Here is a 14,119-nt window from a genome sequence, read left to right as displayed (position 1 = left end):
AAGAGACAAAGAGGGACCCAGGAATCCTACTTCTGGGTATTTATCCAAAGAAACCCAAAACACTACTTTGAGGGAATGTGTGCATCCATACGTTCACCACAGCATTGTTTATAATCACCAAGATATGGAGGTAGCCTGGGTGTCCATCGATGGAAAAATGGATAAACAGATGTGGTACATACTCATATGTATAGTGGAATATTGCTCGGCCATGGAAGGGAATGGGTGCTTGCCATCTGCGGCAGCATGGATGGATCTGGAGGGTATTGTGCTGAGTGGAGTAAATCAGACAAAGAAAGACAAATGCCATATGATTTCACTTACATGTGGAATCTAAAGAATAAAATAAATGAACAAACAAAACAGAAACAGACTTATAGAGACAGAGATTATTTTGATGGTTGCCAGATTGGAGAGAGGGTGGGGGGGGGGGGCAGTGAGTGAAAAAGGTGACGGGATTAAGAAGTACAAATTGGTAGTTACAAGCTAGTCATGAGGATGTAAAATATAGCATAAGGAATACAGTCACTAATGTTGAAATAACTATATATGGTGTCAGATGGGTACTCGATTTATCGGGTGATCACTTCATAAGTTATATAAACGTCTAATTGCTGTGTTGTACACCTGTAACTAATATAATGTTGTATGTCAAGTGTAGTTGAAAAATAAAAAATACTTCAAAAACTTGTAATGAATAAACTAATAGAATTTAAGAAGTGTTGTAATAGAAGCGGGCTCAGTAATCATGCCTGGAAAGGCAGGAAAAGAAGGTCAATATTAGCTCCATAAGTAAGATGATATTGAGCTAGTTTCTGAAGGTAAGTGGGAAATGGATAGGCGGGAAAATAAGAAAATTCTACCCAGAGAGAAGAACACAAATGCAGGGTGCTCACATAGAGACATGAGGATGAAGAGCACGTTCTAGACGTCGAGCACTGCATCCGCTGTCTGATGCAACTATAATAGAACACACTTCAGGTGAAAGAAGAAGCAGAGAGTAGGAAAGAGGAAAACACGGTCCATCTAGAAAAGCAGGCTGGAGCAGAGGTGGTCTACCAAGCGAGGACCTTTGAATTTTATGCCATCAGCAATGGGAAAACCACAAAAGTTTTAGGCAAAAGAGAGGGGTGGTCATATTCTGTGTGTACACGGGAGACTCCAAAGAGAGAACTAAACATAAGCCAGAAAGGGTTTCACAAAAACAGTCATTATAATTATAATATTAATGCCATTTAACCTTCTTCCTGATTTATATTTGAAACAGATTTATAACCTTGACTAATAATGAAAAGATCAAGGATAAGATAAATTGTTAGAAATATTATGATGTCAAATGAAAAAGAGGTAGGAGGGGGGGAAAGATAAAGACTGTGAAAAATATTTTCATTTTCTTCAATGTCTCAGGAAAAATTATTTTTTCTATCCCTAAGAATGAACTGCCTTTAAAAGTTATTCCTATTGATAAGAATAACAAGTGTTGACTGGTGTCAAACTCAAATCTTCCACCAAAATGAAATGTTTAAAGCAAATGTATTTATTTTATGCTAAACCTTACTTCCAATCTTTATGAAAATGCTAATATAACCTTATTATAACCAGAAAGGAAAAGGTAAATGCACATAGTAACAACGAAAATCTAGAGGGACCCTCTCCAAATGCTGTTCAAATTTTTCAAATAAATGCATATTATTTTATAAGAATTTTAATTACATTCCAATGCCATGGGTACATTAGACATTTTTTTAATTACTATTTGGAACTAAACATTTACAGGAAAGTTAATTTTATTAATAATGTATATATTTACTATCCTTTCTGAAGTTACTGAGTAAACAAACATACTGAAAAATGAACATTTGTAAAGCACTAAATATATACTGTTCCCTAAAACATCAACAAAAAAAGTGTCCCTTTCCTTAAGGAACTGATTATCATATAAAAGTCTTGATATATGTACTTATAAAAGTCTTCTTTTACTAATCATTGAAAAATGAAAACAGGATCTCAAACTGATATCTGCACGCCCACGTTCACTGCAGCCAAGGTGTGGACACAACCTAAGCGTCCAGCCACAGACGCCTATATAAAGAGGTGGCACAGACATACTATGGAACATTACCCAGCCACGAGAAAGAAGAAAATCATGCCATTTGCGACAACACGGGTGGAGCTTGAAGAAAGTACGCTAGGTGAGATAAGTCGGACAGAGAAAGACAAATACTGTATGATCTCACTTATTTGTGGAATCTTAAGAAGCTGAACTCATAGAAACAGAGAGAATGGTGGTTATCAGGGGCAAGAGGGTGGGGGAAATGGGGAGATGCTGGTCAAAAAATACAAACTTCCCGTTTTAAGATGAGTAAGTTCCAGGCATCTAACGTACAACGTGGTGATTATAGTTAATAATGTTGTACTATATACCTGAAAGTTGCTAAGAGAATAGACCTGAAGTGTTTCTCCATGAAAGAGAAGTAGTAGTTATGCGAAGTGATGGAGGTGTTAGCTAACATGCAATGGTGGGTCATTATTCTGCAATATGTAAGTATCAAATCAACATGCGGTACACCCTAAACTTATGCAATGGTATATGTCGGTTATACCTCAATAAAGCTGGAAAAATAATCATCCTTGACTCCATTTCAAACATAGACCAGGAATTTGTATTCGTTTACAAACAGCCATATCAGAATGAAATTTCATGATGTAAACTCTACTTTGAACAACTTTCAAATAACATTTCAGTCTCTCCTTTCTTACATACGGATGGGTAAGTTTGTAAGCTATGAAAGAAGGGTTCTTCAAGTCTAAAACCCAAATTGTGCAAGTTTCAGTAGAAAAGTGGCAGCTAATATCTGAAAATAGGAATAAAATAAATTCACTAAAAAACAATGCCGGTTCTGAAAGTGAAAGAGTTAAGAACGCTTTTGTAATAAACCTAAGAAAATTGCTGTTTATGAAATCAAAACAGAATTGTTTCATTATTTTTATAATCCAAGGATTAAAAAATGAGAACATTTTAAATGGACTCCCTCAAGATCCTGCTACAATCAGAACTGTTCAAGCAAATTAAGGGTTCTCCCAACAGGCACTTCAACACAGAGAAACAGTTAAGTCTCATCCGCAAAACTGTCGTCCTATCAATATAAAATCCCTAACCCAATCATAATGGGGACATTTCATGATGAAAGATTTGTCCAAACTAAGTGTATTCAAAGCAATTTAAGGACAACTGGAATGATCTTGTCTTCAGAATGTTGCTCAAAAGCCTAAGAGATTTTCCATTTAACTGGTCAACTCTGATATATCAAACACAGTTAAGAGCACATTCGTGCTTGTGTTTTCTAAATCAAAAAATAATAATAAGTCTCAAGTCTGATCTTCAGTGATTTGGTTTTGAAGTATTTACTTTTTAAAAGAGTTTGAGACTATATTCTAAAACTGTAAAGAACAGTTCCGGTTCAAAATTTCCTTCAAAATTTGCTTCAAAAAGAACATGGCATTATCCCCCGAATTTCAGTCCATTTAAACTTTAAAGAAATAGACTCATTAGAAAGAGAAGGCTGTATATATATTGGAAACATGAACAGAATCACCACGTAATAAATCTAAGAATCATTGCTTTTTTGTGTTTTGAATGATTTTTTTGATGTCATGTCAAAAATTACCTTGGGAGCCCTTTTAAACTACACACACTCTCATCTGATCCCGGAGAGATTGTAAGACACATAAGAATAAGGGCAGGGCTGGACCAAAAAGAGGAAGTAGTCAGTGTTGCTTGAAAAGCTCCCACCAACCCGTGAGGACCACAACCGTGCAAAATTCTTCACTTTTTACACCCTTCATCTCAGTACTTCAGTAACAAGGATGATTACCCCAGTTATCGCCCTCATAGGAGCCAGTTTACTCAATCTAATTCAACAGGTTTCTCAGGTTCCCACTACGGTCAGAGGAATCCTCTGTCATCCTAACAATTCCAGAAACTTTTTTATCCATTCAATCTATTTCCCAAGCCAGGCCCATACCCTCCAAATCCCACTCCCTAAGCAACAAATGCCACTTCTGAGTGGGAGGAGAAATGAGCCATCTTTCACTCCAAGCCATGCCAGTGTTTTCAAGAGCCCCAAGGTCTCGAGCAGTGCTTCTCAAACTTCAGCAGGCATGACAATCAGCTGGAGGTTTGTTCAAATACAGATTACTGGGCCTCTTCCCCCAGAGAGTCTGATTCAGCAGGTCAGGGTTAGGGCCCCAAAACCTGTATTTCAAACAAGTCCCCAGGTGATGTGGAAGCCGCAGGTCTGGGACCACCCTGGTACAGGGGCATCTGCGGGGCCCCAGGATGACAAGGGGAAACAGGTCTGGACATCAGTGACGGCGCCGCAGACGCAAACCATTCCAAGTGGCACGAGGACCAGCATGCAGCCTCAGCACCGAGCAACACTGTCCCCCTGGTCAACGAGTATCAACGAGCAACACAGTCAACGAGTGTCTGCTGAGCACCTGCCCGGTGTGCTGAGGGAGAGAGCAAAAGGAACAGGCCTCTAACTGGCTGCAACTGACACTCTAGTGGGGGGAAATGTGCATGCGTGAGTTACACAAACACAGCTGTGCTCAGTGCTGTGAGAGAAAATACCATGAGACATGAGGGGCAGTCCTAACCAAGGAGGTGACATTTAAGTGAAGGTCTGAAAAATGAGCACTCAGATATGGGAACAGCCAGCCAAAGATCTTTATTATCTGGCCCTTTCTAGAAAATATTTGCCAACCTCTCCTAAAAAGGGAATGATACAAACAGGTGTCATGATATGGCAACCATCACAGAGGTGTCAGCACAGGTAGGAGTCCTCGGGGGTGCTGAGGAGGTTTCGTGAGGACGCCCCGGACAGACCCAGATTGAGCTCCACCCTACAAAATAAAAGCCCTCAGTTCTCCCAAATTATTAATGGCATGAAGTACACAAAAAGGCTGAGGACCTGCTTCCTGTCAGAGGGGACTAAAGATACATGAAAACAATATATAACACAGGATACTGAAGAGGCTCCTGGAGCAGAAAAGTAAAGAGAGACATACTGGGGACAACGGGCAAAATTTCAGTGAAAAATTAATCACTTAGATGAATGCTAAGAACAAAATATAAGTTCAAGATGAAAGAGTGAAGCTCAACGTGTCAGATGAAGAAATGGCTAGAAAGTACAAGCCTTTGGTGAGAAAAACCAAAAAAATTTTGCCAAGAAAAGAAACCATGCTGATACTAGGGTGGTGCAAAAGTAATTGGGGTTTAAAAGGTTAAATTGCTAAAACCATAATTACGTTTGCACCAACCTTATAAAGATGAAAATGATAACAGTAACCCAATTAAAGCAAGACAGGTGTTTTTTCAAAGGCCCAGGATTAAAATGGAGGCCTTAAGATATGATTCCAAGATGTCTCAGGAAAGTTCACTGGTATACGTCATAACTCTTTCTGAAGGTTTCTCCATAATTACTCATACCACATTTAGGATTCTTTGTATTTTAAAATCATGTGGCTCCTGAAGCGGGGACAGGTGTAGGTGTGGGTGTGGGTGTGGGTGGGGATGTGGGTGGGGGTGTGGGGGTGGGGGTGGGGGTGGGGGTGGGTGCGGGTGGTGGTGCAGGTGTGGGTGTGGTGGATGCTATAGATGCTTTGCTTAATGATTTTCAGTGAGCAGGATTATTAGCCCTTGATCTTTGAAATCACACAGGTAAACTTAAGAACAGGAAAACATCCATACATACCCATAGGATTTAGCAACATAAAAGTCATTAGAGAGCTTAGCAAGATCAGCTTCAGTGACATTTTTAGGCCAGATACCAGATTGGGTTGAAGAGGACACAGGCCAGAAAAGAGCAATAACTTGTGCCAATAACTCTATATAAAGAAGTATGGTGGTGAAGGGGGGCATGCAGCCACCGAACTTTTGATATGTCTGCATGTGTCCTTTTTTTTTTTTTTAACGGGGCAAAGAATACCTGAATGCTGATTAGAAGGCTCTCGTGCACAAGCACAGGTTAAAGATTTAAGAAAGAGCCAAAAAAAACATTTGAGGGAGGTTCTCAAGAAGGGAACAGGAAGAAGATCTGGAGAATCATGAGAGCTTTGTCTATGACAGGAGAAAGGATAGCTCATCAATTGCAACAGGAGGGAAAGAACTGAGAGAGGACAGGTGTGCATGTAAATATGTCTACAGATATGGCAGACACAGTTGGGATAACTCCCATTGGATGCCTTCATTTTTCTCTGGGAAGAACGAGGGAAAGTCATTTACTGAGGATGCAGGAGGAAAATGTGGGATTGGAGATTTAAGGAGAGAGGTAAGTTATAAAACGGCCACAGTGAGGACTGCAAGAATGAGCAGACAAGAGAAATACAGTGCAGTTGCCATATAATGTCGAGAGTCCAGAGGAGACTGGTGATCAGACTATTTAAACAAATCATATGAGAAAGGATTGTATCTGTTCAACAGACTATTAAATTGATACAACCGTGTTAACACATCTTCATAATTATCCTTTACACCAAGTCATTATAACCATGTGAGCAAAGTAGTATACAACCAAATTGCAAAACCTGCAAAACCAGAGAGCTGAACATTAAAATGAATTCATTTTGAATCACATGATAACCCATTTAATATAAAATCTGAAAGAGTGAGCTAACAGGAAAAGTCAGGGAACACTAATATACCAGACCAAATCCTGCACCCTATCCACTGTCACAGTTTTCCACGATCGCCCCGAAATCGTTTTTGAAACCATAGTGTCATGGTCCTACAAGGTCCTATTGGAATTTCCTGACAGTCCCAAGATTTTCCAGCCCCAGTACTAAAAAATTCTGCTTTACGAGAAAATCAAGTTATGGTTCTCACCAACTATTATATTACTTTGAGATTTGTTTCCTATTTATCCAATTAAAACTACTCTGTTTCTGGCACAGTTTTTGCAAACGTGGTGTTTAAATATATGCAAATACAGCCCCAAAATATGCTCCATCTTACCGATATCGCTGTTATCCGAAGAGAATCAGCAGTGGAATGTTTGAATAGGTACCATAAAACAGGTCCAATTTCTCCTGTAATAAAGCCGTGGGCCTGAGTAGAAAAGGTGGTGCAGACATTTTCAATAATCTTTGCTGCCATGTGATTCACAACGCGTTCTTCCTAGAGAATGAGAGAGCAGAGAACAAGGAGAAGATTAAAAGGGTATTATTTAGTATGAGAAACACATACATGTCATTTTTTCATTAACTATTGCAAGTAAAGGCCCGATACCAGGAGAATATTATCTGCTTCTGGATGTGTTGGGTACTTTAGGAGGTGTGATTATTCTTTCAGGCTATTATGAAACTGTTACCGATAATCATTTAGTTAATCACTAAACCTAGCCCAATATAATTTTAATATATTTTAATAAAAATTGCCAAAATAATCTGGAAAATACACAATATAAGCACAACATAAATATTGGGAGATAAGTTTAAAGTCGTAAGGAGCAGGCAAACAATCCTAAGACATCACTCAGGCCTGGGAATAACAGTGCACCGATCGGCCAAAGACCACCTAAATATGAGGCATCAAGGAAAATCTTAGAAAGGCACTGCCTCGGTGGTGTGGCCAAATTAACCCTAAAGGCTGTTCTGGATTGTCCTGACAATGCTGAAAATCCAGCCTCTAAAAGGATCAAACTGTTTATAAGTAACTTAAATGAGTCCAAGAAAAGGACAAAAATACTTAAAAGAATACAAAAAAACTCCAGCACCCAACAATATAAAAACCACAATGTCTGAAATCCAATTAAATATTACCACAAATGCAAAGAAGCAGGAAAATATGACTCATGAGAATAAACAAATGCAATCAATAAAAATAATATAGATGATAGAATCAGAAGCAAACTATGTTTAAATGGCTACTATAAACATAATCCGTATTCTCACGAAGGAAGAAGAAAGCATAAGGAGAGAAACAGAACATATAAAAACGACCCAAATCAAAAGGCTGGAGAGAAACAATACAACTTCCTATATGAAAACTACACTACACTGGCTTAACAGATTAGCCTCTGCAGACTAAATGTTTAGCGAACTTGAGGACATAGCAATAATCAATAAAAACTATCCAAAATAAACACAGAAAGAAGATTTTTTAAAAATGGAACAGAGCATCAGTGAACTAGGGGACAACTTCAAATGACCTAATGTATGTGCAGTGAGAATCCCAAAAGAATGTGTGTGGTAGGTGGAGGGGCAGAGTGGAAGAAGAAAATATTGGCTGAAAAATTTTCAAATACATGAAAACTCTAAGAAACTCAATGAACTCAAGCAGAAGAAACAAAGAAACATCATACCAATGCATAGCATAATCAAACTGCTAAAAACCAGTAATAAACAGAAACCTTAAAAGCAGCTAGACTAACAAGACCCATTACGTAGAGAAGAACAAAGATGAGGATGACAGACTTCTCATCAGAAACCAACGCAAACCAGAAGACAGTGGAGCAATATCTTTCAAGTACCAAGAGGAAAAAGAAAAAAAGGTAACTATCAACCTACAAATCTATATCTGAAAATAACACCTTTCAAAACCAAAGGTAAAGGTGGGGGACATAGGGAGAGGTTGGTAAAAGGTTACAAACTTTCAGCTACTAGATGAATAAGGTCTGAGGATCTAATGTAAAACATGGTGACTGTAGTCAATAAGACTGAATTTTAGAAATTTGCTAAAAGAATAAAAATTAAATGTTCTCTCACCAAAAATGTAAACATGTGAAGTGACTAATGCATTAATTAACTCAATGGGGAAATCTTTTCAAAATGGATATGGCTATCAAATCATCACTTTGTACCCTTTAAATATCTTACAATGTTATGTGTTGACTATACCTCAATAACGCTGAAAACAAAACAAATGTAGAAGTAAAATGTATAATAATATAAAGTCTAGAAGGGAAGTACTAGATATATTGTGGTGTAAGATTCTTATATATAATTCTTGTATAGTATATATGAATAAGCATATCATTATATACAGGAAATTCTGGTGTAAGGTTGTTATAAAGGTTGCTATATATACATGAATCTGTACATAATTACTCAAAGGTCAACTGTGGCTGTTAGAGATATACATATATGGTAAAAAAAATGTATAATCCAATAAAGGAGATAAAGTGGAATCATTAAAAAGTCAATTAATCCAGAGGAAGGCAAGAAGAGAGAAAAAGGAAACAAAACAAAACAAAAACAGACAAATAGAATACAAGTTCCAAGACTGCAGATTTAAACTCAACCATTTCAACAATCACAGTAAACATAAAGGTCTATACACATTAATTAAAAGGCAGAGATTCTCAATTTAGATTTGTTTTTTTTAAAAAAAAAGCAAGACCCAAATGTAGGCTGTTTTCAAGAAACCCCCTGATATATAAATTCACTGATAGGTTAAAAGTAAGTGTAAGAATGAACAAAGGCATACCATGCTAACATGTATCCAAAAAAAAAGCTAGAGTGGCTATATTACTTCAGAAAAGCAGATTTCAAAGCAAAGACTGTCCAGGGATAAAGGTCATTTCACAATGATTAGAGTCGTTCAACAAGAAGGTATAAAAATCCTAAATATTTATGCCCCTAGTAACAGAACTTAAAAATACCTGAAGCAAAAATCGATACAATCAAGAGAATAAACAGATAGATTCACAATTTTAGTTGGAGAATTCAATATACTTTCTCAATAACGGACAGAACGAGTAGCCAGAAAGTCAGTTATGATGATAACACTATCAACTGACTTGGACATTTAATTCTACTCAGCGAAAGCAGAACCCACATTCTTTACAACATCCTATGAAACATTACCATGTTAGACTATAAAACACATCTGAGTAAGTTCTAGATTCACAAATTAATTTGAGATCAATCACAGACTTAAATAAAAATGCTAGAACCAAAAATCTTCTAGAAGAGATAATAAAGAATATCTTGTTTATCCTGAAGTAGACAAAGCTTTCTTAGGGAAAAATAAAAGGCACTAAACATAAAAGAAAAAAAATTAAGTTAAATTTCATCAAAATTGTAAATTTCTACTCATAATGACACCAGTAGGCCTCTGGGTCTTAGACTGGAAGAAAATATTTGCGATACACACTAAATATCTGAGTGTTTTATGTTATATATCAATTTAAAAATTTAAAAATATATTAAAGAATTATATGTATAATATAATCCCATGTTTAACAAAAAAACATATGTACATATACAAATAAAGGAAGGGCATAGAGAGATACACAATACTCTGTTAATAGTGATTATAATAGGTAAGGGTGGTGTGGCGGGGGGGTCCACTAATTCTACTTTAGACATTTGTATATCGTTTGGATTGTTACAGTATGTGCGTATGACTTTTCAACCCAAATGTATTTTTCATGCAACAATTATTTTAGAAAAACAGTGAGAAGACACTGAGTTCTGTCTGGGTTGAAGCCTCGGTTTTGCACTCTGCTGGCTGTACATCCTTGAGCATTTTCATCGCAGTGCTTCAGCTTCACCATCTATAAAACAGAGATAATACAACACAAGGCAGCTGGAAAATTAAATGAGACAACATACAGTTTTTTTGGATACAATTAATTTGGGTCAGTAAAAAGCAGTCAGTTCTCAGTGTGTTAGCTTTTCTTCCTATTATTGTTAATATCATACAGTAGCAATTGGAAGGCTGCTAGAAAAGGAATTTTAAAGATGCTTAACCTCCTCAAAGTTTGACACATTTCATTTCTCAGATTGAGTATGGGAGAGAATGCTTCCTCCCCATTCCTGATGTTTCCTCCGTGTAGCTAGAACACATTCATGTAACACTTTCACTCTCTCTCTGTTCCTTTGTTCACCTCTAGCCAAGGGGAAGTAAAACATTTCTGTCTAGTTGGCATTTGAGAAAAACAAACCGGGCATGCCTAGGCCCTCAGCTCCCTGAGGGCAAGCCCAGCCACACCTAGCTGTCCGCTTGTATCCCGCCCCCATCCTAAGTCTTACCCGGAAAGGACTCCACGTGGAGAGTGCGCTGTATCAGGGGTGCTAGGATTCCAGTATCAGGAAGCCTAGGTGCCCACACATGTAAGCCATGTCCTGCACTCTAGCTCTCATTACATACACATACGGTATTTTTTGTCCCACATGCCTTGTTCTTTGTCTTATTTCTCTTGAGGTTCTGAAACCTTTCTCCTGAATGTAGGATGAGGGAAGGTGCTATTTATGGGGACCGTCTCAAATACCTTAACAAGTGCTATACATCACAACTGTCAGTCAATTTCTAGAGGACTCATTCCTAGAAGTAGAAAACCACAACTAATTTAGCACCTAGGTTGGAAAGGGGCCATGTGTCATCCCAGTGTTCTATAAACTCAGTGACGCTGTCAGGCCGCCTCAACTCGCCACCACCTGAAATGAGCTGTCCTGGTCCCCCAGGGATCCCCTCTAGGACACCACACAAGCACTAAGGTTGGGGCTATTTTCTGCTTAATTAACTCTTTGGAAGGGATAACTGGACTGAACTGGTATCATTTAAATCAAAGATCTATTTCATCATATTGTAAGGATAAAAGCTGATGATTAGAAAATGATCCTATGAAAATAAGCCTCTGGTAATCAGGCTTTTAATGAGGAGCTGAACTATGTCTTACTAGTGTTAAGATCAAATGTATTGCAGGCAGTCTTTACAAAAAAGAAAGTTTTGCTGCCAATATAATTATAATTAACCTGCCTACTTTTCCAAAATAGAATACTAAAATTAACATCTAAAATACTGACATTAAATATTTTCACATTTGTAGATTTAGTAAAAAATCTATGGCCTTTCTTCTACAGGCTTCAAGGTACCTGACGTCGATTTTGCAGACTTTATTAACTCATGCAATCAAGAAAATAGGATTTCCATTTCTTCCAATGTTGTGGGCTAGATTATCTGGACAACTCCATCCCTCTAAACACAACTTGAAATGCTAAATATAAAAAAGAAAACAAACCTTAAGCACCAATGAACTAGCACCAAGTTCTTAGGCAACTGACTGTGTAGGCAAGAACCGTGAAAGGTGCCCAGGGAACTTAAGCTGATGTTTGTCCCAAGAGCATTTGTCCAACAAAGGTGAACAAAAGGAATGGGAGGTGAGGCTGAGGACCCACACAAGTAGGAAGTCAAATAAAGACCCTCTCCTGGCCCCAATTAAAGCTAGAGCGCCCAGTGGCTACAACCCAGTATAATAGATGGGGGCAAGAAACACTCTCCCATTCCCGTCTCCCACAATCAGCGTTGGGGGCTGAAGGTGTATGCTAAGGAGAGCAGACTGCAGGAAGGAAAGCCCATGAGAAGTTAAGGGAGCCACAGTTGTTCTGACGCTGCCTTCTTAAAAACAACAACTATAGTCAGAAGACAGTGCGACAGCATCTTCAACTCCTAAAACAATTGTATTCACAGAAAAAAAATATTTCAAAAACAAGAACAGGATAACTACTAAAAAAATGAGGAACTATAAAAAATAATAAAACCAAAAAAGAAGGCATGAAGAAAAAAATAAATACAACACAGATTAATCAAATAGTACAAAATAAGATGGCAGCTATCTATCCAACCAAACCAACAATTACAATAAATTTAAATGGACTAAATACTATAGTTAAGAGAAAATGACTATAAAATGGACGTTTTAAAAAATACAACAATATGAGGAGATACATCAAAAATACAGTTATTCAGTTAGAAAGGCTGAAAAATAAGAGAATGGAAAAAGATACACCAGTCAGATCTAACCCAAATAAGGACAGTTTAACTATATTAATATCACACAGGATAGACTTTGGGCAAGAAGCACTAATGGTGAGTTTTAAAGATCACAATATAATGATAAAAACTTCAACAAATCGTGGGAAAAACAATCTAAATTTTCTGTATATCTAATAACTAATACTAAAAATACATAAAAGCAAAATTTGACAAAATTGCAATCCTACCAAAGAAGGCAATTTAAACACATATCTCAGTAGACGACAAAACAGACAAAAAACAATCAGCATAGATATAGAAGATTTATATCTACATCTATCTGTCTGTATATTAAATTAACTGGCTTGATCTAATGGGTAGGAAAACCCCACCAGCAGGTGGGGCCCCCAGGGCTCAGCCAATATCAAACCATTGAAGAGCTGCACATCTGGAACTGAAATCCACATCCTCCGACTGCCAGCTCAAGGTCTTTGAAATGTCAGCCCCAAATCTGAAACTATAACTCAGTATCATCACAGATACCTCATCTTCTACACTGCCACACTCTTCTTTAAACAGTGATATCAAATATTCCTATTCTTTGTGTATTCCACCATGAGTCTCTCACTCTAAAGACATCCCCTCTTTCCACCTGAGTGCTTCCATCTGTGACAAGGACAAAAACATCTGACTCACATCTCACCATTGTTAAAGCTACAGAAATCATGTTCATACAGCAGCTTGACCTGTTTGATAAACAGTGACAAAATTTCTTAGGCAACCTAAAAAGAGAACACCTACTGAAAACTATTTCAGCAAAGTCATTACTATCTCAATATAAGGCTTCCTGTGCCAAAGTGCATCCCACAGCCTGCCAGGTCTGTCAGGTAGATCTGTGGCCAAAGAACTTGGAAAATGCAATAGCTCCCCAAGTCGATTCATAATTAAAAGCTCAGAAAAGTACTAAAACAAAACTGTTGAATCATGTTTAACCCAGTGTGCCCCAATGTATTTGACTAGAAAATCCTTTATTCATATAATACTAATAAATATTCTATGGCAAAGCTAGTTTTTTATGCATAATGAACAAAAAAATTATAATTTTTAAAAAATTGCCTTCTAAGAAGTCTACATATCAAATTAAAATGAAGAAGTAAAATTTCTATACTTTCTTCCCAAAGCAGAGATTAGAAGGAGAAAAGGGGTGGGGGAGGGAATGTAAAAAAACAGAGTTAATAGCCCATGTTCAACAAGGTACATAACTAAGTTTTGATGTGGGAAAAAAAAAATCTCAGGAAGTTAGGCAAAAGCACATGTCAGTATATTTAAAAACAACAGATATAGCACAACGATGTGAAC

General features: G+C 37.4%; 1 protein-coding gene across 3 annotated transcripts in view; it reads right to left on the bottom strand.

The window, feature by feature from the left end:
* The window catches only part of ULK4 (unc-51 like kinase 4), a 406,057-nt gene that overhangs the window by 308,877 nt on the left and 83,061 nt on the right, over nt 1–14,119 (bottom strand). For all 3 annotated transcript variants that reach the window (XR_016021270.1, XM_088798237.1, XM_088798238.1), the window contains exon 20: nt 7,016–7,177. Coding sequence is in view for 2 of the 3 variants with exons in the window: in XM_088798237.1 (XP_088654363.1) it covers nt 7,016–7,177 (162 nt within the window). In the remaining variant the exon portion in view is untranslated. The remainder of the gene's footprint in view (nt 1–7,015; nt 7,178–14,119) is intronic.

This window comes from Rhinolophus sinicus, chromosome 5 (genome assembly GCF_057876585.1).
Source record: "Rhinolophus sinicus isolate RSI-liver-muscle chromosome 5, RSI-T2T, whole genome shotgun sequence".
NCBI classification, from domain to species: Eukaryota; Metazoa; Chordata; class Mammalia; order Chiroptera; family Rhinolophidae; genus Rhinolophus; species Rhinolophus sinicus.
The sequence above is the reverse complement of the archived record's forward strand: the minus strand, read 5'-3'. Positions and strand labels throughout refer to the sequence as shown.